The sequence below is a fragment of the Cyprinodon variegatus genome, unplaced genomic scaffold (genome assembly GCF_000732505.1).
Source record: "Cyprinodon variegatus isolate N-32 unplaced genomic scaffold, C_variegatus-1.0 Scaffold1015, whole genome shotgun sequence".
Classification (NCBI taxonomy): domain Eukaryota; kingdom Metazoa; phylum Chordata; class Actinopteri; order Cyprinodontiformes; family Cyprinodontidae; genus Cyprinodon; species Cyprinodon variegatus.
In genome coordinates this window covers 224,028-251,096 of record NW_015151468.1, presented here as the reverse complement: position 1 = coordinate 251,096, position 27,069 = coordinate 224,028, and the positions used below count along the sequence as shown (strand labels likewise).

Below are 27,069 nucleotides of genomic sequence, written 5' to 3'. Positions count from 1 at the left end.
AAATGTAAGTCCTTAAATTCATTCTTGGAATGCATTATAAGCATAAATATATCTAATAACAGCTAATAAAATAACCTCACCTCACCTTTGTTTTAAACTTTAATACAGTTGCATCTTCATAAATTAAAATTAAAATACAAAATGTAAGAAATATAGGTCAGTAATTAAACTGAAACAATAAGAGAATTGTTGATGCAAACAATGATAGATTACGGTTAAAGAAAATAAAAATAAAAGCTTCAAATTTTAAAAAGGTAAAAACAAACTGCAAATACATGAACAAAGACAAAAAACTACCGCAAACAGAAAAAAAGATAACTAGAGAAAATGAAAAAGAGAATCACAATAATGACACCAACACTAAAAACACTGCTAAAGAAAAATGCAACAAAGCCTTCTGCAAATGAACATATGATAATAATACACAAAACATATCCAAAAGGAAATTGCTGTAAGTAATAAAAGATAACTGCAAGTTAATAAAAGCTGCAAACAATCTTACTGTAACTGTAAGTTATCCAGCCCACCAGAGGAACACGATCACCAACTTATATGAGACCAGACCCTTTGTTAGAAACAAATTGGATGCTCAGAGAAACTGACTAACTGAAAACGATTCGAAGGGTTTTGTCTTTCTTTTCTGAAACATCCTCTGGCGTCTGATCAGGTAAGTGCCATATTGTTTTGTTTCCTAACAACAACTTTTAGATTAGTTAGCGTTTGTGATTAAGGGAGCTCAGACTGCTGTAAAACAACGCTCTGAGTCACGTGACTCAGAGCGTTCAGTCAATGGAAAGTTTTCAAGGCCAACCAGCAGTGAGCATCATTAAGGGCTGTATATTGACCTGATCAAATTATTTAATATATCTCAACCTGATTTAATATTTTGGTCAGAAATTACAGACTCTTGCTTTAATTTGTAGGAATGTCAATGTTCTGGTCTCATATGAATTAATCTCGGCCTAGTGGTCTGGAACACTGCCACTATTTGCAATTATCTTAACCTGCAGTCAATTTTACCACTTGGAGCATTTTCCCTTGCATGTCTTTAATTTCTTAGCATCATTGAAATATTTGCAGCTGGTTTTTATATTTTTTTATATCTGTGATCGCAGCATTTTAATTTTTCACGACTTTTCGTTTACATATGTGGTCTCAGTTGGCAGACCTCATTTCTCTGTACTTTTCATACATACTGAGGCTCAATGCATTTATAGTACGCATGCAGACCTTAACCATGGGGCAATGTACTGTACAGTATATGCCCTCATTATTAGGTAGTTGCTCTTTTTACATAATTCACTTTCAGATTTTTAACCCTTTTGCGACATCCTATAGCTAAACATTAGCAAGTAAGGGGCTGTTTCTGAATAAGCCCTCAGTCAATGAAAATACCCTTACAATATATAAATGCTACATTTAAAATGTGTATGACTCACAATAAGAAAAAATAAAAGGGCTAGAAATAACACATAATTTGACATTACAAAATCAACCTTTCTAATCCTATCAATAGTGTTACTGTCATCAAAGTAAACTAGTTAATCAAATAATACAAAGAAGACTCATGTCAATGGGCAAGAATTAACATATTTATTTCACTGTAAATAGAACAACAATACCAGAATTATACTGCAAAGTTTCACAGACTGACAGACCATAATTTACAGCCCCCCAAAAAGAATAACAAAAAAAATTAACATAATAGTTAAAGAAAACAAAACACAAAAGAAATAAATCAACAAGAAACCACAATTCTGACATAGTAGACTGGAAAGCTCTCTAGAAGACACTGACTCTAAGTGATGTAAAGACCACTCTGTGTCAGCCTACCACTAACCTGTGGTTTTTATATCTCAATAAAGTATTGCACAACAACTTGAAATTATTTGATTTTTTTTTCTTTTTTACATTTTACCATAAGACCAGAACTCCTTCCCCCCTCCTTAAGTTTGACTCATTGTCTCTGGTTTATGCTAAGCAGTTTGCTATAAGCCCCTGCATCTTTCCTGTTTCCAAATTTAAATAATAGTCAAATCTGAATTAATGATCTAAATTTTATAATGTTAATTTTGATTAATTCCTTAAAAGATTTGCCTTTTTGTATGGATTCCCTAGCTGACAGTCCAACAAGCAAATTTGCATGTCTTCACAACAGACAGAAGGAGAAAAGAGGGAGAGAAAAAAAATCAAGACATTTCTCATTTCTGATCTTAATTTGTATTATTAACAAAAGAAACAACACTTTTCTTTAAAATTTGCACACACTTTTAGATTTCTTTAAACGTTTCAAACTCTTGGTGTACTCAAAGGCTTACAAGAACATAACAAAGATTTTTTTTCTACTTATTTTTCTTTTATTTATGAGGTCTGCATTGTTACCAAGTAGTGATATGGTTTTGCAGCTGTATGAGCTTTGACTTTGGGTTTCATTTTTCCTGTTCTCTTGTGCCCATTTGGTTTAGACTAGACCAGTATCAGCGCCACAACTGATGCTCTTATCGTGCTCCAAGAGGTAGAGTGAGACAAACTTGTTTGCCACCTAGAAATTTGTAGCAAAGCACAGCTAGAGAAGGGAATAAAGGTAAAATAGAAATTCTTCAAGAATTGTTGACTGAGATTTTTTTCTTCTTTTTTAAACACAGATTTCTCCCTGATAGAGAAATGTACACATTTGTCATCTGTTATATTATTTCACATACAGTTGGGTTCCAACAGCTTGTCTTTCGTGTTAGAACTACAGAGAAGTCAGGAGTCAGGCGATGGACAAAGTTATTAGGACCCTTCAAATCCAAGAGTGCAGGTGTGATATTTAAATTTGATTTGAGGAAAGAAACAAGGAAGCCTAGATGGAGCAGATTGCCCCAAACACTTCCACTTGTTTCTTGAGGTCAGAATTTATGTTCGTTACACGCTTCTGTATAGCACCGAGGTGTTTGGGGTGAGGAGCCTTTAGGTATGTCAGGGGAAGTGCTCTCTAACTGCAGATGACAGGTTTTTGTTATTAATGTTGTAGATTAATAACAAAGCATCTGTCTATGAATCCTATATTTATTAAAAACTGCTTGGAAAAAAAGCTGATTACTGTATATTGGTCCAAAAGCCAAGTTTCAAGTTCACACCGGGAGAATTATAAACGACGTAAAGCTGACATGAAAAACAAAATTAGAGATGCACTGGGGGATCGTCTGACATTCAACTTGATCGGCCTCGACCGGCAAATGTAAAAAATCTAATTTTTTTCTATATAACTCAATGCACTGGATCGAAGAACTACCATATTGGACTGGAAAAATTCCCACCACGGTGAAGTCAAAAAAAAAAAAAAAAAAAAAAGACAGTGAGGATAACAATAAAATCTGCGAAGCACAGGTATTTAAACAGAAGGTATGTTTTCTAAATCTGTTCAAGACATCTCTGCAGTTCATCCAGGCTTCCGGATAAAGGCAGAGAGTAAGATATTCAACAACTAACAGGAAGGTTCAACAGAATATTGAGCTTTCATTTAATCCTACCATGGAACATACTGGATTTGGAAAGACTTTTGGAAATGCTAGTTTGGATTAATTCCTAACCATGCTAATCGCTAATTTAAGTTGCTAAATACAGCTTAAAGCTGCATCTAAAACCTTGTTTTACCATTACTCTGAAACAGATAGTGGGTTATGTCTCTATGTCCTGCTATGAATAGATGGTCAAAGTGGGAAAGCAAAAATATATTTTGTGTTGGTACAGCAACACTTGACAAAGACTGGAGGAATTGGACAAGTACAAATTTTGATCAGTGCATCTCCTACTAAAACTGACATTTAGAATCTGTAAAAAGAGAAATAAACAAACCAAAAAGCCTCTCCGTTTTTCAACTAAATGTTTACCATATCACTGGCTTTATTATTGCTCCGGATAAAATGTAATACTGCAGTTTTATTTTCTTGTATTTCCACTCTTCTCTCTGTCATAATCAGTAGAGGTGAGATCCATAAATGGCCTGAAATAAATTAAGTTTGTGACACAGAAACAAGTTTTGGTCTAGGGAATATGAATGAAACCTGGGGAAAAGTGACCAAATGTCAAAGTGAACAAACCTCTTAAAACATGTTTACATCAGGGTTTTGGTCCTTGGTGTCAGTCTTTGGCTGTTTTGGTGTTTCATATTGTACTTGTGTAGTAATACTGTGTGTACGTGTGTGTGACCTGGTGCTCTGCAATGTTAAAGCTGTCAATCGAAGTCTACACCTCTGCATTTGGAAAATCACTTTGTTAGAGTACTTTTTTTGTATTTTGTTATTTTTTTTGGTTGTTTTGCTTTTTTTTCCTAAAAAACAAATATTTAACAAATTTTCAGTAATGTACATGCACAGCGTGTAGCTATTTAAATAAAAACATTTCGGGTGCTATTCTTATAATGAAGATTAGGAAAAAAAGATTTTGATGTGTTCATGTTTTACAGCTGCGTCATTTCAAAACAATATTTATAAAAAAACAAAAACATGATACAACATACAAAATTGCTGATGAATTATGGCTCCAAGAATGTTGAAAAGAAGCATGCCGAAATAAATTCCATGACAGTGCAAATACATATATGTACAGTGCTGTGAAAAGGTATTTGTCCCCACACAGATTTCTCATGTTCTCACTTTCTTTGTCTCTTTTAAATATTTATTTAATCAAACACTAATATCAAAGATATCCTGAGTAAATATAAAATGGTGTTTTGGAAATCTGAATTCCTCTCATGAGCCATTTCCCGGCATAATAACTACCGGACAAGGAATCACAAAATAGTACCTGTCAAACAGCATGAAGCAGGCCAACAATCATTGTGAACATTTAGGTGTAATCTGTGGGGGGCAGATCCTTTGTCCCAGCATTGTATGTCCCTTGTACAAAACATTTAGCTTAGCATTCCACGCAACATGCTAGTTCTCAGAAGAGATCTCGGTCGAAATGAAGTAGCAGCTCTGAGATATAATATTGTGTCTTTTCTTGGGGTGAGGGGATAAAACTCATGAAGCTACAAAGATTCTACTACATACACACAGAATAGAAAAGCAGCTTGAAAAAAGTAACACTTCCTTTTTTTTAATCTTTTCTTCCTCCAGCTAGAGATGGAAATATGAAGAGTTTGAACCATGACTTTTTTCCAGGTACTATCAACTGTCACAAGTGTCCAAAACATATTCAATAAATAACCATTGGTAACACCACATGACAGAAAGCGTGACGTTTACACAAAATAAATGAAAGGTGGGAGGAAATGTTGAGAGAGGAGGAGCATGTCAACACAATATTAGTTTCCAGGTCTGAGCCACCAAGCAGCTGCCACTGAAGATGTCTGACAGTCTCGCCGGCAAGCTGATAACCTCATTTTCTGGTCGTTAAAGAGCTTTTGTAACCCGGCGAGCATGCACGTGAAATGTTTCTCAGTGCATCCTGCGTGCGTTTGTGCGCTGTGGGCAAAGTTGTTTTGCATTCTGTCCAAGAAGTCTTCCTTTTCCATCCTTTGGGGAACTTGGATTTGGATTTCACAGCCCACTGACCTGGATATTACGACAAGTGAGAGGGAAATAATGCCGGCTGAACAGCTGGCTCGGCTTGCAATCTGCTGCACATCTGCCTGCTTCTTGGCGGCTGGGTCTGCAAGCCAGAGGTTCAGTCTGTCCCTTATTTATTCATCAGCCTGTATTAAAATCTAATCTCCTCATTTGCAGTGAATATTGACCACTTCAGTCATTCGGCTTTGTATGAAAAGTTAACTTAGGTGCAATGTCTGGAACAGAGAGGAAATAAAGCTTAAATGAGAGACGAAAAATAAAACATTTATAAAGGTGAGGTCTTGACTCCTCAGATCAGTCTTTTTATATTTACAAAGTAAAGTAAGAGAAGCTACACTGACAACAGTAACGACAACAGGTACAACAACCAACGCACAAGAGCAAAGAAGTGTAATGATAAAAGGATGTAATTTTTCAATTTGTTCATTCAACACAAAGAATATCTTTGCGTTTCTTTAAAGTCATGGCAAGTCAATATGACCTGATTATTGACCTCGTTTTTCCTCCTTTTTCGACCACATTGTAAGACAGACACATGCTTTGCCGTCCCTATCTGTTGTTTTCTTTGCAAAGACAATGTCATGATGTAGACAGTCATGCTCTTTGTGGGTTTTAGCACTGTTTGTTGCACATGGGAAGCTTTCCTAGCGAGGTGTACTGTCAAGAGCAGAAGAGGATGGGGTGCTGGGGGTGGACGAGCGTGGAGTAGCGGCAGGGGGGGTCGCAGCAGGACTCCCGGTGCCGCTGCTTGGAGTGCAGGCTGAAGAGCTGATGGGGGCGGGAGTCTCTGAGCCTGGAACTCCTCCTTGCGGCTGGCTGGACTGCTGCTGCTGCTGCTGGGCCTGGAGGGTCTGACCGCAGACATGGTGGTGCTTCTCCCAGTCCTTGTGCTGGCAGAAGGAGCCGCAGTAGCGCGCTGTGTTACAGCCGCTGCACGTCTCGCTGGCTTTACGACCACAGTTCCAGCAGCTCTGAAGGATATTTAGAAGAGAAAAATACAAAAGACATTATTAAAAGCTAGGTTTACGATTACACTGCAAAGATTTAAATCTTAGTCATTCATTTTTCTTTAATTCAGTGTATTTTTTCTTGAATTGAGTAGGTAAGTAAGGTGCTTTACCAATGGAATAAGACAATTTACATTTAAAATAAGAAAAAACAACTGCAGTCTCTTATTTCTAGTGTATAAAATCCACTTATATTGGTTTAAGGCTAAACTTATTTCATTGGCAGATCATCCTATTTACCTACTCAAATTAAGGGTTGATACACTTAATTTGAGAATTTTTAAAAACAAATTTTAAGATCATTTTTCTGTGTAGAATGTCTGAATATTCATAAACTGGTTCAAAACTTGTCACATTGCAACCGCAACCTTTTAAAGGAATTTATTTGGGATATACTAACAAAAAGCAGGAGATTAGTGCAAAAGAAAAAAAATGGGTTGATTTCAAATTAATCCTAATTATATAAAATGGGATGAAAGTTTGAACTTCCAATATGATCAACACAAAACACTGAGCCAGAGCAACAATGAATTCGAGACATATATCTATTAAAAATCTGGGACAAGAGCTAAAAATTTATGATAACAGAAACTATCCATCCAGTCTAAGTAACCTTGATCTATTCTGTGACGTATTGCTTATAGCATGAACAAAGATCAGGTCAGAAACATCTTTCGGTTTGTAAACCATTTTGAATACAAGGTCTTGTTTTTTACTTTACATAAACTTTCAAATTTGTTAAAGCAGAACACTCTTACAATAGAGCTAATAGGTTTGTGCAAATATATCCAATGAACATGTTTATGGGTTTATTTACATAAAACACATCACAGGTAGATCTTAAATCATTAAATATTGAGAATAGCTTTTAGGATTGTTCTTTACTACAGAAAACTAGAGGACAAAGTTATAAGCAACCTCTACAAGTTCTCCCCTATGACGCTTCTCTTTCACAAGCATCACTCCTCCAATTAATGTCAGATAGGAGCCATATTTTCCGACTACTTAACTGATTAAAACCTCAAGGTCTCCAGTGGACATTAGCAAATGAGTGAGTGGTTTTCTCTTCTTTCCTCTCAGCTGAATTAGAAACACCCTCCTGTACACTCCGGTTACTGCGCTTGAAACCGGGAAGAGAGATAGAATAAAAAGCAGTAGATACTTGAGTGTCCTCGCTGTATTTTCCTCTGATTGGAAAATGTCTAAGTTGGGCATATTATTTTTGAAAACAGATTTAGCTAAATCCTCCAACAAGACAGTCACAAAAGAGCACATGAAAAATCATTTATCTGTAAGCCCATCCAAATCATCCTCACATAGAAAGCCTCAAGAGTAGCTGGTAGTAACTCCTCTTGTCATGATCTTGGAGCTGATGACTAGCTTAATTGTTTGTTTCATTCACCTGTCTAACTCTGCCTGGTTTCTAATCACTGCTCATCTGATCCATCTGCTCCTGACTCTATTTAAGGTGCTTGCTCCCAGTCATCAGTGCAAGATTATCTTGTTCTCTCTAGCCAGTGGTGAGAGTATTTTTGGAGTTCCTTGGTGTTTCTGATTTCCTGATCCTGACCTGTTCTACCTCTTAACCACTGAACCTGCCAGTTCCTGTCTGAACGGTTTGCCTGAACTGGCTCCGGACTCCTGAATCTTTGAGCCTTGCCTGTTCTTGTTCTGATCTGTTTGCCTGACCTGGCTTTGGAATCCTGCATGTTCTCTGGGACTGCATTTTCTCGGACACTCTGGGCAGCACCCGCCGCATCTTGTTGGTAGCCCACCAGCTGGATCCTTTCTCAATCTCTGGGCATGGACTAAACTCGAAACCAGATATTCCTGCCTTAGATGCCCTAGCTGCTGCTACTACAGAACCACAGATCCGTGTTTTAAATAAACGCTTTTGAGTAATCCCACTGCCTGTCTTGCCTTAAATACTGAGTCCTATGTTCTGAATCGTAACACCCTTGGGTTCAGAGAGGTTTCCCTGATCTTACCTCGCTGGAGTCCTCCTGCTGGTTGATGATGGAAAGTGCGTCCTCAGCTGCCTGACGTTTGGCCTCAGCTACAGTACGCTCCATCTTTGCCCGCTCAGTGCTGATCATCTCATGAGCCTTTCGCTCTGCCTCTGACACGGCTTTCTGCAGTTCAGACATGGCCTGACGCTTCACCTCATTCACCGCCTCTTCTGGAAGGAGTTTAGGAACAAGGAATGTTATTCTTCACACATGTTACTTCCCAGTTTTTCTTGATCATGTCACATCATTTATGTTTTCTGTAAAATTCTACTAAATGTTTCTTCTTCTCAATCCTTAAAATACCTTAAAGACATAATGTTTATTTTAAACCTTGGTAGAAGTGTTAAACAGTCTTGAAATAGTCTTTAAGGCTTATTATACATCTTTAGAGAATATAAGTGCAGATGCGGTTGTTTACTAAAGCAGACACAAGTGTATTGTTCTAAAACAATATAAGACTTACATGCCTAAAGAGTCTTCATTAAATTTTCCTGTAGTACACATTTGTTTTATTACGTTGATCTAACCCAACTCAGCTAAATATCAAAACCAATGATGCAGAGATTCTCAACATTAACACTCGCCCACCACCAAAAAAAGCCTCTAAAACTGTAATTTGACCCAGAAAATTTTATTCCACAGGTAAAAACTGATTTTAAGCGTTAATAATATAACCCAAGAGTCAAACTAAACATACATCCTTTACAGAAAGGTGAAAAATCCATACAAAAGATAGAAGAAAGAAATTTTTTTTCCAGAAAATAACAATGTGCTTTCAGGCTTTCTTACTGTGTTATTTTACTCTTGTTTGGAGCAAAGAATGACCTTGTGTGTGGATATTAAACTGCAAAATCAAGTCAAAGCAAAAGGAGGGCTTTTTTGTGTTTGCTGCCGTCATGCCTGTAACTTGACTAATTGTGTATGCAAATCGGCCAATTTGCATTTAAATTATGCATTTCTATTGTGATCCCACAGGCCCACGCGGTGAGGGGAAGTGGGAGAAGCGGTGGTAAACCGTGCAAGGTGCTTGAATATTTATCACCAACTGTAAACATTTTGCCTGTTTCAAACAGATGTATTCACGGCTGCTTTCTATTGTATTAAAAAAAAACAAGTTTTGCAATCCTCCCTGGGTTACATTTTCATCACATTCTCCTCAGAAAAACGACAGAAAACAGCAGGCCTTATTTCTTTTATACAGACCACAAATACAAACAGCTTTATTTGTAATAAACTGGTTGACTACTCTTTTTGTAGACTTTAAAACAAGTCCTAGGGGGAAAAAAATGGCATTTTTCCAAAGACATTTTTCTCTCCATTGTGATTGAGCAAATTATTTAAACCAGGGTGCTTTTGCCTTTAACCTACTGTGCTGAGTGAAGTTATGGAAATTGCTCTGGTTGCCTTGAGATATAAGGTCTTTGCACTCAATCGTGATTACACACCAAATGTCTGAGATAGAAGATCGATCAAAGCTGCAGAGGGAAAGGGAGAGTACCAGAAAGCAGTCAGAGCTCCTATGGTGTTACTCAATTCAATTTAAATGCATATTACTTGTTCAGAGTATCACACACATCATGCATGGTCTAGCAAGGGGGCAATTTCTTTTCTCCGACAACTTTAAAAGGCACATATAATCTAGCCCTAGCTCTGAATACCAAGTGGATTCTTGAAGGACTGGACACATTCCAGTGTTCAGGGCAGCTATATCTGTAAGTGTAAATGCACTCATGATGCATAAGTTGAGCAATTTTTCCGGTTTATTTAGATCAGCTCATCTATACAACATATCTTAGTTAGAATAAGGAAAATACTATTTTAACAGATTATTAGAGCCCATTTCTTTGCTCCAGCTGTTTATTCTATATTCAGGACCCTAGAATTATTTAGGGATCTAGATGTGATGAAAACAACTGCTAAAATTCAAAATGAACACCAAAATGGGGTAGAGACGGATTAAAGGGAATCTGAATTAGGGCAGAATTATGCCAAAACTAAAAACTGCAAATAATTTCACCCAGTATTGTAATTTCATTGCGATTTTACTTTGCACCAAGCACAAGTATGTAAATGTTTCATTCCAGGGTTTTAGTTTTTACCATGGCCTTAAAAGTTACTTGTCCAATGTACAATACTGCTGGACTGAACCTTTGTTTAAAAGAGGTTTGTGCGCTGTGTCTGTCACAATCTTTTTATTTCCGGGTGGATCATCTAAATAGGTGGTCTTCCTAACTGTCAATCATTCTGGTGATATGTTTACGTAAGGCTGTCCTACGTGCTCGTAATGGTAGCTATCTTTTTCAATGTAAGAGTTCTCTTTGCAAAGCATTATGGGATTTGCTGTCCCAGCGGCCCCCTATCGCAATAGGCTGTCGCTACCTGACAGCGGCAACTAATAACAAAGATGGTGCAGGGACCTCATGGTGGAGGCAGAGTTACGTGACCAACGGAAAGCAAAAAGTTTCCTGTGAAGTTCACTATATAGTCCCCGCTCTATATAGTGATGAGGGATTTAGGGGTTAGGGTGGACGTTAGGACACAGTAAGCTTGTCACGGTCTTGATTCTGTTATGTTTTTTTTGTTCTATATTTCCTAGTTTTATTGGTTTAATTCCTATTTTGTTATATTTTCTGGATGTATTTGAGTTCTAAGGTTTTTATTTGTTTCCCTGTTGCCCTCTTGTGTTAGTCTCCTTTTCCCTAGCTCTTTCCTCTGCTGCTCTGTTCACACCTGCTCTCAATCTGCTCGTTAGTCCTCTCTTTGTTCAGTCTCCCATAAATACACTCCTTGTACAGTTCCTCAGTGCTGGTTTCTCGTCTTACTTCACTTTACCTCGCCTCGCTTCACCTCATCTTACCCTGGACCCTCGTGATTGTTTCCCCCTGATGTCTCCATGCTTCTGGTTTGTTTTACATTTTCAATTTAGATTTTGGGATTTTTGGATTCCTGCCTCTGTTACCTGTGTTTTTTTTCATTAATGAAACAGCAAGAACTCGCCCCCAACCCTCAGCCTCTGCATTTGGGTCCACTAACCACAACCAAACCGTGACAAAGCTTGTATGAGTAATGTAAACAGCACATTTTAAACATAGTGTGCACAAGGAGAAATGGGCTTGTGCATGCTCTTGCACATGTTAAATAGGCGTTCCATCTCAGAAGCAGGTACAGGGTTGTGCATGTGCATTTTCAATTACAGTAAGTGGAGAGGGTGGGTCTTTTAAAAAAATTGTGAAAATCCTCCACAATACCTTTAAATATATAACCTCCATCTAAAGGGCTGGAGGGAAACATGTACTTATTTATCTTACTCTTGTTAAATGTAATGCCACTAAAATGTAGCACCTCTATGATTTTAAACTTGTGTTTTGCTAAATTGTGATTATGTTGCAAATGTATTTAATTTCCCAATCCTAATCTGGATGTATCAGTGTTATTGGTGCCAGACAGTATTGAGCTGAGTTTTTCACAAACTGCTGCTGTTAGGTTTAGATAGAACAGTCTAAAAAAAACAACAACATCCAATTGAAAAAAGGGTCAGAGTTCAAATGAGTATTAGCAGACCATCTCCAGATGGAGGGAAGGCAACAATACTGCAGCTGTAAGTAAGAATGGAAAACTTTGGTGTACTGAAATGTTTGCTGGAACACCTTAGTGAATACTAAGTTTGATTAAACAGCCAAACTCCAACAAGTTTTTCCAGTTTTGACAGCTGTGTACACTAAAAGTACTAAAGTTAGACATTGCAAGCTCTTGATAAAAAGGTAAGATGCAATATATGGAAATGCCAGCATCTCTACAGACACATTCTCTGTGAAAAATTGGATGAGTGCACATATCAGAAATCCCCTCCAGAGTTTTGCTAAACTGACACCCAAAGGGTACACAACATTTCTTTTATGGTATTTCCAGAACTATGTAGACATTTAAAACAACACATTTTAGCAACATATATCCACTAGCCATCAAAATGTAAAGAAAACCCTCAAAAAACAGCTTTGATATTGTTCAGAGCAACAGGTCTTGTAAACTGTGAAGAGATAATCGGGAGTGTTGATGCAGGATAAAAGCTCACCAGCTTTTTTCCAGATCTCTTCAGGGACGTAACCCGAAACAGGCCGGTGCAACAGCTCTCTGGGAATGTCTGCAGAGAAAACACACCAGATCAGTAGGTTTATTAAAATGACATATTGTGAAAAGATTGTTCAGCCAACCATAATGTGAAAAATGTTTTTATCTTTGCCATCTATTATCATTTGTTATCACAGAAACCAAAGTATTTAATCTGTAGTTTGGTAAAGATATAAATATATAACACCTTATCATCATGCACACTATGCATAAACAAGGTGAGTTTCAGTTTTTGCTCAGCCACTTTTTTGCTTCTAAAATGCCACATTCATATGTCATAAAACAGGATTTAATGTGAGGCTTTTTAGTTTCTTTTGTGTTTGAGATTATGCCACTGCAATAGAAAATACATTTATTTTGGGAGTTTCACACATCTTCACCACAAAGAGAACTAAAGTAGGTTATCTAAGATGGTTTGGAATTGTTTTGTTAAATAGAACTTGATTATTTCCCTACTTTAACATTGCCTTGAAAGTATCACATCTACAAAAACGCAAAGAAATAACTATGGTTTAATGGAATAAGAGGTTATTTTCATTTTATTGATGAATATAATACGTTTAACATGGAGCAGTGTACCATTTCGTGTATATTTCCACAGCAGAAACTAAGATCATACATAATGTTTCTGACCTGAAAGCATGCAATATGAATTCCTCAAAGTTTTAAAAGCCCACACTGTTTTGTACCTGATGTTGTGTTTTCCTGTGCTGCAGGGCTCTGCTGCCTTGACTGCCCACTAGAAGCCCCCTTCTTCAGCTCCTCTGCATCGCTGTAACGCCTTATCCAGTAGTTGAGCTCCTCTCGGTCGGCCTCCTGGCACCTCCGCAGCACAGTCAGCGAACGTCTTGTTTTCTCCACCATGTCCATGATACAATTCAGCAGCTAGACAACAGAAAAGGCAAAACACAGCGCTGGGTTTACACATAGAAACAAAGGTACTTTTGGAGTATTATTATGATGAAGGATTGGGAGAATTTAAGGTAAATATTTCCAAAGCTGACTTCCATTCCATGTCAGGTCACATCTCTGCTTCAACACATTATTTATTTTCATGTCAGCTAGCAAGGGAAGTATTTATATTAACTTTATTTACCTGCTGATAAATCATCAGTAAAGAAATCAAGGTGTCAACAAATAGTATCATGTTTAAAGCTTTTTACTTTTAAAGAAAAACAGTGTCTTCCAAAACTTCTAATACTTTGAAATGTTTCATATTTTGCCATCTTATATTTTGAATCTTAAATGATAAAAAACAGAATGTAGAGCTTTCAGGTTTCAAGGTTCGTTTTCTGACATTTACTGAAATTAGCTATATTCATCTTCCTTTTACCTCTAACTGCATCCCTGTTCCTGGGGAACAAAAAAGCAACCCCATCATATGATACTGCCATCACCACATTTCTCTGCTGTGAGTATTTATGTGGATCAGGTACATTTGTACTTTTCAACCTTAACCTTTTAAATGTAGACTAAAAGTTCAGTTTTTTGTCTCATATAACAAGAGCACCATCTTTTCCATTTGCTGTGCCCCCTACATGGCTTGCAGCAAACTGCAAACTACAAATGCCTCTTTTTTTTATTAATGGCCTTTCACAAGCTACGCTCCTATGAAGGTCAGATTTGTGGAGTGCACAGCCACTACAGCAGTTGTCCTGTTGTCAGACTCCTCCCATGTGAGCAGGGGATTTCTGCAGCTCCAACAGAATTATGACGGACCTCTCCGCTTCCACCTTGATTAATCTTCACCTCAAGGGGCCTGTCAGTTTTGGCGGACAGCCATATCTTGGTATTTTGGCAGGTTTCAATGATGTACTGCACAGTGCATTGTGACATATCAAAGATTAAGAAATCATTTTATAATCTAATACATGCACTATATAGTAAGTATCCGCTCCTCAGAAGAGGCAAATTTAAAAAGGTTAAAAGCAAAAGCAAAATACCTGCTAGACATGTCTAACCAAATCTTGTACTTTTAAATGCTCACATGAAATTTAACCTTCTATATCATGATAAAATTGCAGCTTAGAGATAATCTAGCTACTAAAGCTGCAGCAAGGTGGGATAAATATTTTACTAGGACATGACAAAGACTATCAAATGTTACTTACAGAGAAAAAATAGTAATAAAAATGTTATTACTTTTCTTACATGGTCAAGGTGCTTCCACTCCTCGGCCCATTCCCTGTCTGTCAGTCTGTGGTCAATCACCTCCTCCTGCCTGCTTCCTGCATGCATACCTGCGGTAAAAAGATAGAAACATAAAGAGAAAAAGTGGTTATGATAAGGAGGACCGACCGATATAACATCACTTTATCATTTTCGTCCTATATCCTATCTGTATTTTTCATTTTTCTCCCTCTTTTATGTCCCCCCGCTCAATCCATTTTCCCTCTCTGCCCTCTTTTCTTTGTGGTCTCCATATCTCTCTTGCACCCTGAGGGCAAATGACTGAACTTCTCGTCCAGTTAACATCCATCACAGGGTGAGACATGGTAAATGTCTTTTCTAAATTTAGAAAAGAGCCCTTACAGCTTCATCACAACTTGGCATATGTAGTAAAATATCTCCCATTTAAATACACTTCACCCAAATGGCAAATCAGTGGCTGTAGCACCAGTTTTTGTAGACCAGTAGAAATAAACCTAGATTTTCCATGGATACAGTGGATTAAAAATCTTTCATTTGAGATAAAATTAACACTGAGCATAGTCATATTACACATAAAGTGATATATTAAGGCACACAACTACACTGCAAAAAATAAAATCTAAATAAGTCATTTTTTCTTAAAATATGTGCATTTTTTCTTGAATTACGGATGTAAGTGAGAACCTTTGGAACAAGACAATTTACATTTAAAATAAGAAAAAAACAATTGCATTGTCTTACATCAAGTGCATAATATCTAATTACCTTACTTTAGGAGTAAAGATACTCACTCCACTGGCAAATCATCTTATTTATCTGCTCAAATTAAGGGTTAATAAAGTTAATTTAAGACATATTTACTCATTTTTAGATAGTTTTTGCAGTGTAAAGCATGTGATTCTGATAGAGAAATCTAAATGATGCAAAAATAATAATAATAGAGACTGACCCTTAGAGATTTTAAAAGGCTGATGCCCATACAGATTATTTTGAAATCAGTCTGACCAATCCCAAATATCTGCAGCCGATATTCCTGGGCTGATTCAAAGAGTGATTGATTTTTCTTCATCGATTTACACGATAAAAATGACGCATTAATAACATGTTTGTTTTTTTATGTTTACGCATTTAGCAGATGCTTTATCCAAAACAACTTACAAAGTTGACACAATGTTACAATGAGGTAGACATTAGCATGAAGGATCTTGCCTAAGGACCCACACAGGCAGCTCATCCCCCCCAGCGGGGGTCTGAATCGGGGCCTCCTGTGTGCAAGTCAGGTGACTTGTTGCCACTTGAGCTTAGCAAATAGCGACGAATAGTAACAAATATTAAACAATTCAGTTTTAACTCAAAAGAAAAGTATATTAACAAAACATTAGCAATAGATGACATTGATCTCCTTCAAGTGATCTCAAGGCATGGCTGCTGAATTATTATCACTGTCCTGATAATCATTTCTTTCACCCCTGTACTGAAAGGAGAAAAATAGCTGCACGACATGATAAACTCTCCAATATACAGGTTTGTAGAAAATAAAATGAGTTTGGTAAAAATAATATCCCTACCAATAGGCCTGGCTCGCTCTCGGATTTCCCTGTGATTGGAGGCTGGGTGTCTGTATGTGTCACGGTAATGATGGGCGATGGCCATGTCATCCAGCCTGTAGTGCTGCGGAGGGAGGGGACCTGGGTGGGGCAGCCCATTGGGCTGGTAGGAGAGCCCATTGGACGGACTGAAACGCTGGGCGGGGCTCATGGTGCAAGGCCGTTTGCTTGGGTGGACATCTGGATGGATGGCTCCATCTCGCTCAAAGCCGTTCTCTTTGGTTCTGAACACAAACACAAAAACATTTTTATTTTAAATAACAAAACATAAAATTCAATTTGTCTTTAACCTCTCGTCAAGAAGAGACATGATGATACACGAACAGATGATGTTAATATCCAACCTCATTTGTAAAAATATAAGGAGCAACACCTGTTTGCTAAATTTCTTCTATAAAGTAGTCTACCAATGGATGCAGAGACATGAGCTGTGGCTCCAGAATAACAGACCCCCACCAGATGAAGTAATTGCTTTGAAAGGTTGCGTTTCCGGGATTTATCAAGGGATTATATCCTGAAAACAAGTCAATTTATACACAAACAATTAAACCCTGCTCACAAAAAAAAAGTTACACATGCCTACTCACACAAGTAGTTTCAAAGGGATCAGGTGGATTTTTGTTTGCCTGCTTCAGAAGATTAATGTGACCAGGTGTGTTTGTGTGTGTATATATGCCTGCACATATGTGCCTACAGTATGTTGTTGTGTGCGTTCTCAGCTTTGTCAGTTCACAGTTAAAACCTGCCAACCTCCCCTGCTATCCACGGTCCCCTGGTTTCCTCTCTCCCCCTCTGTCTCGCTTCTCTTCCCTTCCATCCCTCTCTCCGATGAACAGATTGAACTTCTTAATGAGCTGTTTTTATGGGCTCCTAATGCTCATCCACAGCTCTCCATATGCTCTTTTCTTCCATCCGTCCATCTCTCTGTCTCCCTCGACTCATCCATCCACCTCCTCCCACACGCATCTCCCCAGCTTATTTGCTGCAACAACGTTGGTAACTTACAAACACCAGAGCAGATACATGCACACCCAGTTACAAGGATGCACAGCTTGCTAATGCAAGCAGGCACATTCTTGCTTATAACTGCAAATGAGACATTTTGGCTTGAAACGCCAAGACAAATGGGCTGGTCACTAGAGTCTAATATTTTATAGTTTACCATCCCTAACTGCTGATGAGAAAATACAAATCTAATCAATTTTTTTTTTATCAGTAAGAGCAGGATTCTTATATATTAACTGCATCAGTGTCTTCTGAATTAGTGAGATTTAAAAAATAAAAATACAGGAAGAGCAAAATGTGCATATAAAGTGTACTTTACTTGGAACTATGTTGAATGTTTATTCAATCTTCTTTTAATCTAATAGTGAAACATTAGCAGATACAAGTAAGGCAGAAACCTCTGCAGCAAATGTGTTTCGATGCTTTTTAAGGCTTTATCATTGGATTTGTAAATATTGGAAGTTATTTAGACTCATGATTGCATAGCTTTCCCAATTTTTTTTCTCCCTCCAACTTCTAAATACATATTTGATCCTCCCGTGCTAATCATTTGTCCTCGAGAAAAACTTGAGAGACCATCTAACTGCAAAATATAGTGCTGTTTCCCTGCCATCACAGCACTACACCATTGTTTCGGGACACTTTGGACATGGTAGCAAAAAGTTATAAATAAAATAAAGTTTTAAACCTCTGTAATTTATTTTTTAACCATCATTTTGTAAAACATCTATTACCATTTGATGTGGTGCCCTTCTACATTTTCAGATGTTCAAAACAATTGAAGTGGAGGGTTTTTTACAAGTTTTTGAAAGACCCGCCCTCTTCGCTTTAAAAAAAATGCACATGAACAACCCTGTACCCGCTCCCGAGAGGGAACGCCTATTAAACGTGTGCAGGAGCATTCATGAGCCCATTTCTTCTCATGCACGCTCTGTTGAAAAAATTGCTGTTTGCAACGCTCACACAAGCTTACTTTCCAAAAGAAGATTTGCAATTTTTCCACTTTGTTAGACTCACCACCGGTATGTGAAAATGGGGACGTGCATGCAGGACAGCCTTTAGTAAACATATTATCAGAATGATTAGGCGGACCACTTATTTTGATGATATTACAATTTTGTAAAATTGTAAAAAGATTCACTGAATTTGCATAGACATATACAACTCATTGATATTTTATTAAAGGTATTTTCTTGTAACTATCTTTATAATGTTTAAAAATACCGTAAGATAATATGCAGCTCTCTCAATGGACAGTATGCAGCCACACTCCATTTGGCAAGAATCACAGCTTTTTTCTATCAGCTAAAAGTCCCTCGGTTCTCGTTTTGGGGATTTTCACTTGTTCTTCCGGAAAAAACACAAAAAGCCTTTGAGCCTCTGTAAGATTCCTCTACCAGTTTGCATGTTCTGTTTCCAAAGATTTCTAAGGATGTTTAGATTAAAAGCCTTAAAGAGGCATGGGTACAACGTCCACCTTACATGACGATCTTGTCCAGGTCGGTATCTTGTTGTAACAGTAATCCTTGTTATATCTGCAGCCAAAAGCTTGTGCCAACAGTGGGATTTATGCTTGGCAACTTCTATTCGTTCACTTTTGCTACAAGCAGATAATCTGTTAACTTTATCATTGGATAAAACACTAAATCAAAGCCTCATCCGTTCATCCAGAATCTTGAACAGTAAGAAACTGACTTTTTTTTTTGTTTCACCTGCTCTTATGTCCAGATTAATGTCTCCTCATTTTTACTTCATCATGGGTAAGAAAAAGATGATTAGAAAATTATAAAATATAAAAAACACAAATAGCCTCAAAATCTGATGGCCTAATTAGAATTGTTACTTTTGCTCTTTAAACAATATTTTTATTGGAAGTTCCCTGAAAACATCAAGAAATGCTTCGATGTGTTTAAAAATGTAAATCAAAATGGTAACTGAGTAATGTTAAGCGCCGCACCTGCATTACTGAAGGCAATTTCCTTTAAGCAATATTTGAGTTTTAGATTTTTACAGAAATTTTATATTGTTTTACATCCATATAAATCAACCCTAATAAAAAAGTAACCAACAAGTCAAAGATGTTGGTAAAAGTTTGCTGTAGGTCACATTTCTGTCAATGTCTGGAATTTAATGAGCTTTCTCCATTTTTCTAGATCTTATAGGCATGTTTTTTAGATATTTTCTGTGCGCCACATGCAGCTGTTTTAGGCCTTGTACTCTTCACTAAGTCACTTTTTCTAACTTTAAAACATGATATGACACAATAACCGTGCTCAAGACTGGACAGAACTTTAGCAAAAAGATTAAAAAGCAGAAAGAATCCAAAAGAAGTCCAAAGAGCACACTGGAAGATGACCAAAAATTTTAAATGACCAAAGGAAGGGGAGTGGCTGACGTATAATTAACTGGTCTGCATAAGATACCGTAAGAAAAAAAAAAAAAAATTTAAGGCAGGATTTTTTTAAATAGAAATTTTCTAAATTTTGGGACAATATCATCTGATAAAGAGTACATTTATATACATGTTTAAGCCAGAATGATTTGACATTTAAATACAATTCACCTACGACTTTTATCTAAATATAAATCTATTTAATTCAGTCAAAGTCACATGCTGTTTTTGATATTTTTTTCATGGATAATTATCTACAAAAACCCAGACAAATGTAGGGGAATGATTAATAAAGATTGGCATAGCAAAAAGAAATTAAAATCTAAAGAAAGAAAAAACACATTGATTAATTGACTTTATTGATCTCACCGTGGAGAAATGTACTAATTACATCAGCGCAAAGAGTCAAAGTAGAAGAATGTACCATAGGAAGAATATACAGGGTTAGTGCACAGGGTGTTTACATGGTTACTTACATAGATGGATATTTATATTTATATATATAAATAAAACAAAAACAAGATTTAAGTAATTTATCCCACAGCATTATTAATATGACTCTATTGATCACTGTGCATTAAAGGAGCATTGCTAAAAATGAACCCTGCGAACTGAAATCCCAATATTCAAATCCTGGTTTCTACAAAGGCAGAGTATAGGTAAGCAGAAACTAGAGGTGCTTAGCCAGCCATAATGGTGCTGGAGCCTCATCTGTATGTGTTATCAGCCCATCTCCCCAGGCTCTCACACACTGAACTCACACTTTTACACTGGATACATACACTCTGTCACACGCACTCACATTCACACATAGACACTGTTTTTTTTTTTTCTCACTAAATACAGATGCTGCCTTGATTTTTCACTCCTCATATTTTCACCTCTTGCATTTACAAACGCACCTTTTTTCCAAGCCCCATTCCCCTGTGTGCCAGACGGCCTTGCAAATATGCAGGTATTACCGTAGAAAAAAACTAAAATATCCAACTATTCTGGTGTTAAAGGGGGTTGGGGTGAAGTGGGATAGGGAGGTGAATTCTTAATAACACATTCAGCAATTTTGGACCTCAGCAGATATAATATGCACATTTTCCCTTCACCTAGCCTGTTTTTTTTTTTTTTTTTTTGGGCCACTGGGACCTCATTTTAAAGTACAATGCTTGCATTGTACTTGTAGCCAAGCAAAAATGCACAATGACACACAAGTGTATTCAAACTCATATCGAGAAATGTTAAAAAATATGGAATGATAAATGCCATACCTCAAATGAGAATGTAGGCTTTTATTACATGTTTTATTCTAACAAACTTCTTTGTTTCACCACTAAGACATCAGCTTTATAAAGCTTCACCTTCATGGATTCAGTACTTTTCTAGTTTTTCCCAATCGTTTTCAGAAAAAGTTAAGGAATTACTGATTCCCTTTCATAAGCAATAACAAGAGTTCAAATGATTATAAAATGGGATACACACACTTCATATTTATAAATACATGCATTTATATAGAGAGTTAATTAAATCTTATAAAACTAAAAGGAGGTCTAATAGAATCTTGAATGTCAACTGTCAATCCTTTTCCAAACCAAATAGGTTTGGAGAAGAGATAATAACAAGCCATTCATTCGTTTTAGATGTGCTGGAGATAGGATGCATCTTAGTAATTTTGAGAGAACGGAGTTTGGCATGACAAATAAAAAAATGAATTGAACAATAATTTAAATTGACCCACAGTTAATTAAGGTAATTTATAATTAAGAATACAATATAAATCTCAGAACAATGTCAATTGGTTGTCCCTACTACGCACCTCCCGAACCCCCCACCCCCATCGGCAAGGAATAATATAGTCTCTTGAACCCAGTATGGTGTATCCACTCTCTCCTCGTTACTAAGAAATAAATGACATTTAAGTTATTAAAAATATACATTTGTAAAGAACTCATCCATCTTTCTCCGTCTCTTCATCATGTACAAATGTCTTGTTAGGGAGAACTGTACTTTGACTTTCCCTCTACAGCTCCCACCTATGAACCGCAGCGATGAGCAAAGACATCTAACCGAGCACATCAAGGAACCCAGTGTTGCCCTTCCTGTATGTACATTTAAACATCAGACTATTGCCTAATGTTGGCTCAGCCTGTGTTTGGGGAATAATGCAATGGCTCATTTGTATGCAGAAAGCCTCAAAGGGATTTAAACATGAGGTAAAATAACAGAGAGATGAAGAGACAGTATTGGTGACGTAAGAAAGGAACTCAGCCTTTAAATTTCGGAAAAAAGTTAACTCTCACAAATTAGACAAGGATTGTTCCTGATCGTTTTCTAATAGCACTCTTTGGACTCTCAGTTACACTGTCAGTGTAGAAAAATCCCAACAAAACCCAGAGCAATGTTCTCATTTTTAAATAAGCCTACCTGTCAGGAGTCCTTCTCTTGCCGTTTTCATTGACGTCAAGCAGGAGTTCGGAGGAATCCACCGGTGATGTGGTGCTGGTATCCAGGAGTAGCTGCTCATGTTGGGCCAGATATTGAGCTGGGTTCTGCTTGGCAAGCCTGGCACAGTGCAACAGCTCTCTCTGAAGCAATGGCAGGTTAGCCTACAGGCAAGACAATCATGTGTAAAAAATTAAAATCCTTAAAGCAGGAATGATTTTACCTTAGTTAGTCCATTGCTACTGCCAGAGCCAGTTCTGTGCTGAACTGGTTGTTATCTTTGGATAAACTCTTTCTTGTTATATTTTGTCCCTGATCGTTATCTTAAAAGTACTTATTTGCAAAATTAAACCGAACTGATCAAGAACTCATTACAAAAGGGACAAAACAGAAGTAAAGAATTAAAACAGTTTTAAGAATTCCTGCACATCACAAGCTTCATAACATAAAAACTTTAAAATACACAAATTAGTGCTCAAGAAAGTTCTTAAAATTACATTATATCTCCAATATTTCATCTTATTAGCAGGCTAAACAACACAATCAAACAGAAAGCTGTCTGAAGCCAATTCAATCTCCATATGAATAACCATTGATTCAGATTACCTGAAGACAACCTCAAGTTCACTGATGATCAAACCCTCACAGCTTTACAATACCAGCGAACTATCGCTCCTCTCTGTGACATCGAGCGCATCGGCACCCTCTGTGACGCATTCATTTTTAAGAACACGTCTTTTTAAATCTGCCTTCGACACGCTGTAACAGAGCGACTCTGCTCTCTTGTGAAGTTCCAGAGACATGCAGGTATGTGAGCATCCACTTCAAAGACATCTGATGGCATGTGTTTCGAGGCAAGAAGATGAAAGCATTGCATCAGAAAGGCTCTGAACAAGAGTGGCTGCTATATTAACCGGGGTGCATCGTGCCTTAGGTGAGTTAGTCTTTGTTTTTTCCTAAAAACAAAATAATTCTACGCTTTCAGATTTTTTTTTTTTAATAATGTAGTGTCTCATGTCTAGCTTTACTTGAGTTAAGATTTTCATTTTATAACCTACTTCTACTCCTCTGAGCTTTTAATCTAATCTTTGATAGGAAATGCAACAGCCCTGATTTGTTTGAAATAATTTATATTTAGATCTATAAAAATCGTCTTTATGCAGTAATAAAAAAAATGCCAGGAGCCAAAATTATTTTTATCTTCCAAAGTTAACGGTCGAGTAATAGTTTATGATCATAATTATTCTCAAATAAAAAATGAGGCTAAAATAAATGGCTTTCACCCCGGTGAACTGATCTTTTATTAATTAGAGGTCATCCTAATTGGCAGTGAGATGTGGGAGGCAATAACAAGGAGACTGAGTCAAGCAGTAAAGAGACAGGATCATTTTTTATATGATTGAGAAGGCTTTCTGTAAAGCTGCCTCAGGTTTTCCGACAAATAAAAGAAATTCAATTATTTTCAAGGGGTATGCTGCTGGAAAATATTGAAATGTGTTGGCAATTATTTATATTTCAAAATGACAGCATGGTTCCTCAAAAAATCAGATTAAGATGCACTTCAATTAATTCTCTTTTTAGTGCAATTTTCAACTGGAAATAAAAGGTAAATGCCTTACAGTACTACTATTTATACTCCTGAAACACACAAAATGAATGCATTATAGGGATTTTATATGATTATAGATTTAATATGATTGTAAATTTGTGATTAAATTTGAGGTGGAAGCTAAAGAGTTTAGTTTTCTTATTCATTTCACCCCCTTTTGTTAATTTTCTTAAAAACTATCTTTTGCCATAATTACAGCTGCAACTCCTTCAGTTGTCGCTAGTTTTGCATGTTGAGAGATGATTATTTTTTCCCCCATTCGTCTTAGAAAGATTGTTGAAGTCTGGCCAACATGGAAGAAATAGTCTACAATAATTTTTTTTAAGTAATTCCCAAAATTCACATTATATTTAGATCTAGGTCAATTTCTACAGATATATTTGCATTGGCCGAAGCATTCTTTTTCCTTAGTTGTATAAAAATTGTTGTTTTACTGCTGGTGAGTGAACCTCAACAAACACTCCTTAATCTGAAGCCTCTAGCAAGTTATTTTATTCCATAATTTTCCTGATTTTGCTCTTCCCTTAAACACTGGCTCGTCCTCCTACCCTGTTAAAGAGAAGTTCTCCAACATAAAGATGCTGCGACCACTCATTTTTTAGTTCTACAATAAATACCTTTGCAAGACTATGAAACTTTTCTTTCCCATTTCTAATATTTCTTGTTGCAGCTTATTCTCTCTAGCAAATGTGTTTGTTCCTCTGTTTTACAGTGCTGACACAGCCTTCGAGTTTGCACAATAACAACTCACTAGAACTGAGAAACACTGTGGCGAATGTATGGCAGGCACCTAGCTAGTGCATCACGTCACAGGCATTGTGTGGTTTATGACAGCCTCCTTCCAGTAAGGGCTCCAAACCAATTTGTGGCTTTAGCATTAAGAAAAAGGGACAAGGGGTTCAGTGGATCTGAGATGGAGGCTGTAACTTGGAGTATGGCATTAGTGTAATGAAAAACCATAAGCATAAGCCATAAACCTGACGTACATTCTTACAACTATAACCCCGCCCCCCCCTCGAATATTGCTCCCTGATACCATATGGTAGCTAACATTAAAGGCCCTGCGGTGGGAAGACACTAAAATTAGACTGGGGAGAGATAGAGAAGGAGAGATAGTAAAAAAATAGAAGAAAGTTGCATCTTTGATTCCTCAGCCATCCCTGTGATACACTCACCATCTGGCAAGGAGAGGAAAGGGAATTGGGAAGATGGATGGATGGATGAATGGATGGAGAACAGCAGCGTGAGGTCGAAAAAGAAGGAGAGGTGAAGAGGAAAACGACAAATATAGAAGAATTTCAGTTTAAAAGAGAGTAAAAAGTGCCAAAGACTGTGACAGAAACGAGCAAGCATTATATTGAATGTTTCGCTTATTCCTGCTCCCCATCAATCAGTACCAAGCTGATATTGATCTCATCTCCACACAGAAACCAGAACATGAGCTGGACTGTGACTGCACAGTTTAAACCCTCAGTGTAAACCCCAGGCACATTTATCATGCCTGACTATCCCAACTAATCATACAACCTCTAGCACAGGCCTTTCCTGCATCTCTGCAAACTGCAGACCGCCAACATGTGCAGCTATATCACACTGAATGCACCTAAATGACCACAGCTCCTCTTGTAGATACAAACACAAGAAAAAAAACATCACTTTTCATTTTTATGTGGTAAGTTGGGACAGAAATGGGGGGCATGCTGCAGGTTTATGAGCATTTGATCGTTTTCATTACCGGTAGCTTACAACATCAGTAGGATCTTTTTTTCAGGATGAATTTAGATGAATTGGTCACAGAGGGTGAATCTAATGGCTAGTCCTAGCAAAGGGCCAGAGCACAAAAAGACTGTTTTGAAACAACTTAGAAACTTTAAAAGTTAGATTTCCGTTTTGGTGTGTGCCCCATTTGGACTAAGTGGAAGATTTAGCTTCTGGGACATGAAAAAGACTGGAAAATGACATCTGAAAGACGATTTGTCTAAAACAAAAGAAAAACCAAGAGAGGCAAAAAAGAAGGGAATAAATCTGCTGAAAAATAAAGGATAACATATAGGTATAAAATGAGAATGAATATCTAAACTTAAGTGGGCCCATCTGGATCTCAGATGCCTAAATGCTTTCCAGATTCTGGTCTGTGGGACATACAGGAAAGCAGCCCCTTTGTAGTGATTGCATATTTGAATACCTACCTTCAGAAAGGGTACGACAAAAGGTCGCAGGGGGAAGTTGGTGGCTTCTTGGAGCTTGGAGTGGAATTCCTCGATGGTTAGCGTGGAATTCTGTGGGAGGAGAACAGAGAAACAAAGAGAAAACACATGACTCCATGTGGAAGGCATTAGGTGATAATATTACTTATTGGAGGCTAAGCTGTATCCTGGGCTGAAGTGAGTGTTTTGGTTTTTCTAATAGGAAGCATATGTGGCGGACCACAGTGAACAGAGGCAAACAAAACAAAGACACAAGAACTTTAAATATGTTTTTAGATATATAAATGGGAGAAATTTTAAAAGTGTGTTTTTTATCTTTCTTAAAACTCTAAGTCTGTTTATATCCTCCTGTGCACTGACTCATTTAGTTGGTAGACTACACTATATCTGTAATCACAACATTTTAATGCATTGCTGAACTTTATCTATTTACATGTTGATTTTACATTATATTTTTATTTTATCATCAGCCTCTCAAAATGATACATGTACTACATATTAAACAAAATAAGTGGAAAGTGCCCAGCTTTACCATTGGAGGACAATGGAGATTAGCATGAAGAATTTACAAAAAATGTGATTGTAAAGATTTGAACTGACAAGTTATACCGGTGTTGTTTTCGTTTTTTGACAGACCTCTAGATCACACTGGGACACATAATTTTTATTTTCCAGTGCACACAAACTCCTCCGACTTCACCTCTCATCTACTGTAAAATAACAGCTTAACTCCTAATACTAGCAAAATGCCCTTACCATACCACATGTTCTGTTATAAAATCAATAAAAAAACAACTATTTATCCTGCTAGTAGTGTCCCATAACATACAACAGGTTTAAAACCTCAAATAAACTCCTAACGATGTAAATAGGAGGCTACTTTAAAGAGTTGCTAACAAAGGTCCATCAGCTTATGGATGGTCTTTAGAGATGTTATGTATGACCAATACTAATAATGGTATT

At 37.1% G+C, this 27,069-nt stretch overlaps 1 protein-coding gene across 3 annotated transcripts in view; it reads right to left on the bottom strand.

The window, feature by feature from the left end:
* Positions 1-1,579: 1,579 nt before the first annotated feature.
* The window catches only part of runx1t1 (runt-related transcription factor 1; translocated to, 1 (cyclin D-related)), a 72,674-nt gene continuing 47,184 nt past the window's right edge, over positions 1,580-27,069 (bottom strand). Inside the window, exons 4-11 of one of the 3 annotated variants that reach the window (XM_015399465.1) lie at positions 26,089-26,178; positions 22,273-22,454; positions 16,422-16,684; positions 14,845-14,942; positions 13,392-13,587; positions 12,647-12,715; positions 8,554-8,744; positions 1,580-6,529 (exon numbers count right to left, since the gene is read on the bottom strand). In XM_015399465.1, coding sequence (XP_015254951.1) covers positions 6,203-6,529; positions 8,554-8,744; positions 12,647-12,715; positions 13,392-13,587; positions 14,845-14,942; positions 16,422-16,684; positions 22,273-22,454; positions 26,089-26,178 — 1,416 coding nt within the window. In that variant the 3' untranslated portion in view covers positions 1,580-6,202. Of the gene's footprint in view, positions 6,530-7,258; positions 7,686-8,553; positions 8,745-12,646; positions 12,716-13,391; positions 13,588-14,844; positions 14,943-16,421; positions 16,685-22,272; positions 22,455-26,088; positions 26,179-27,069 lie in introns of those variants that run through there. The other 2 variants (XM_015399466.1, XM_015399467.1) reach the window with 2 other exon arrangements.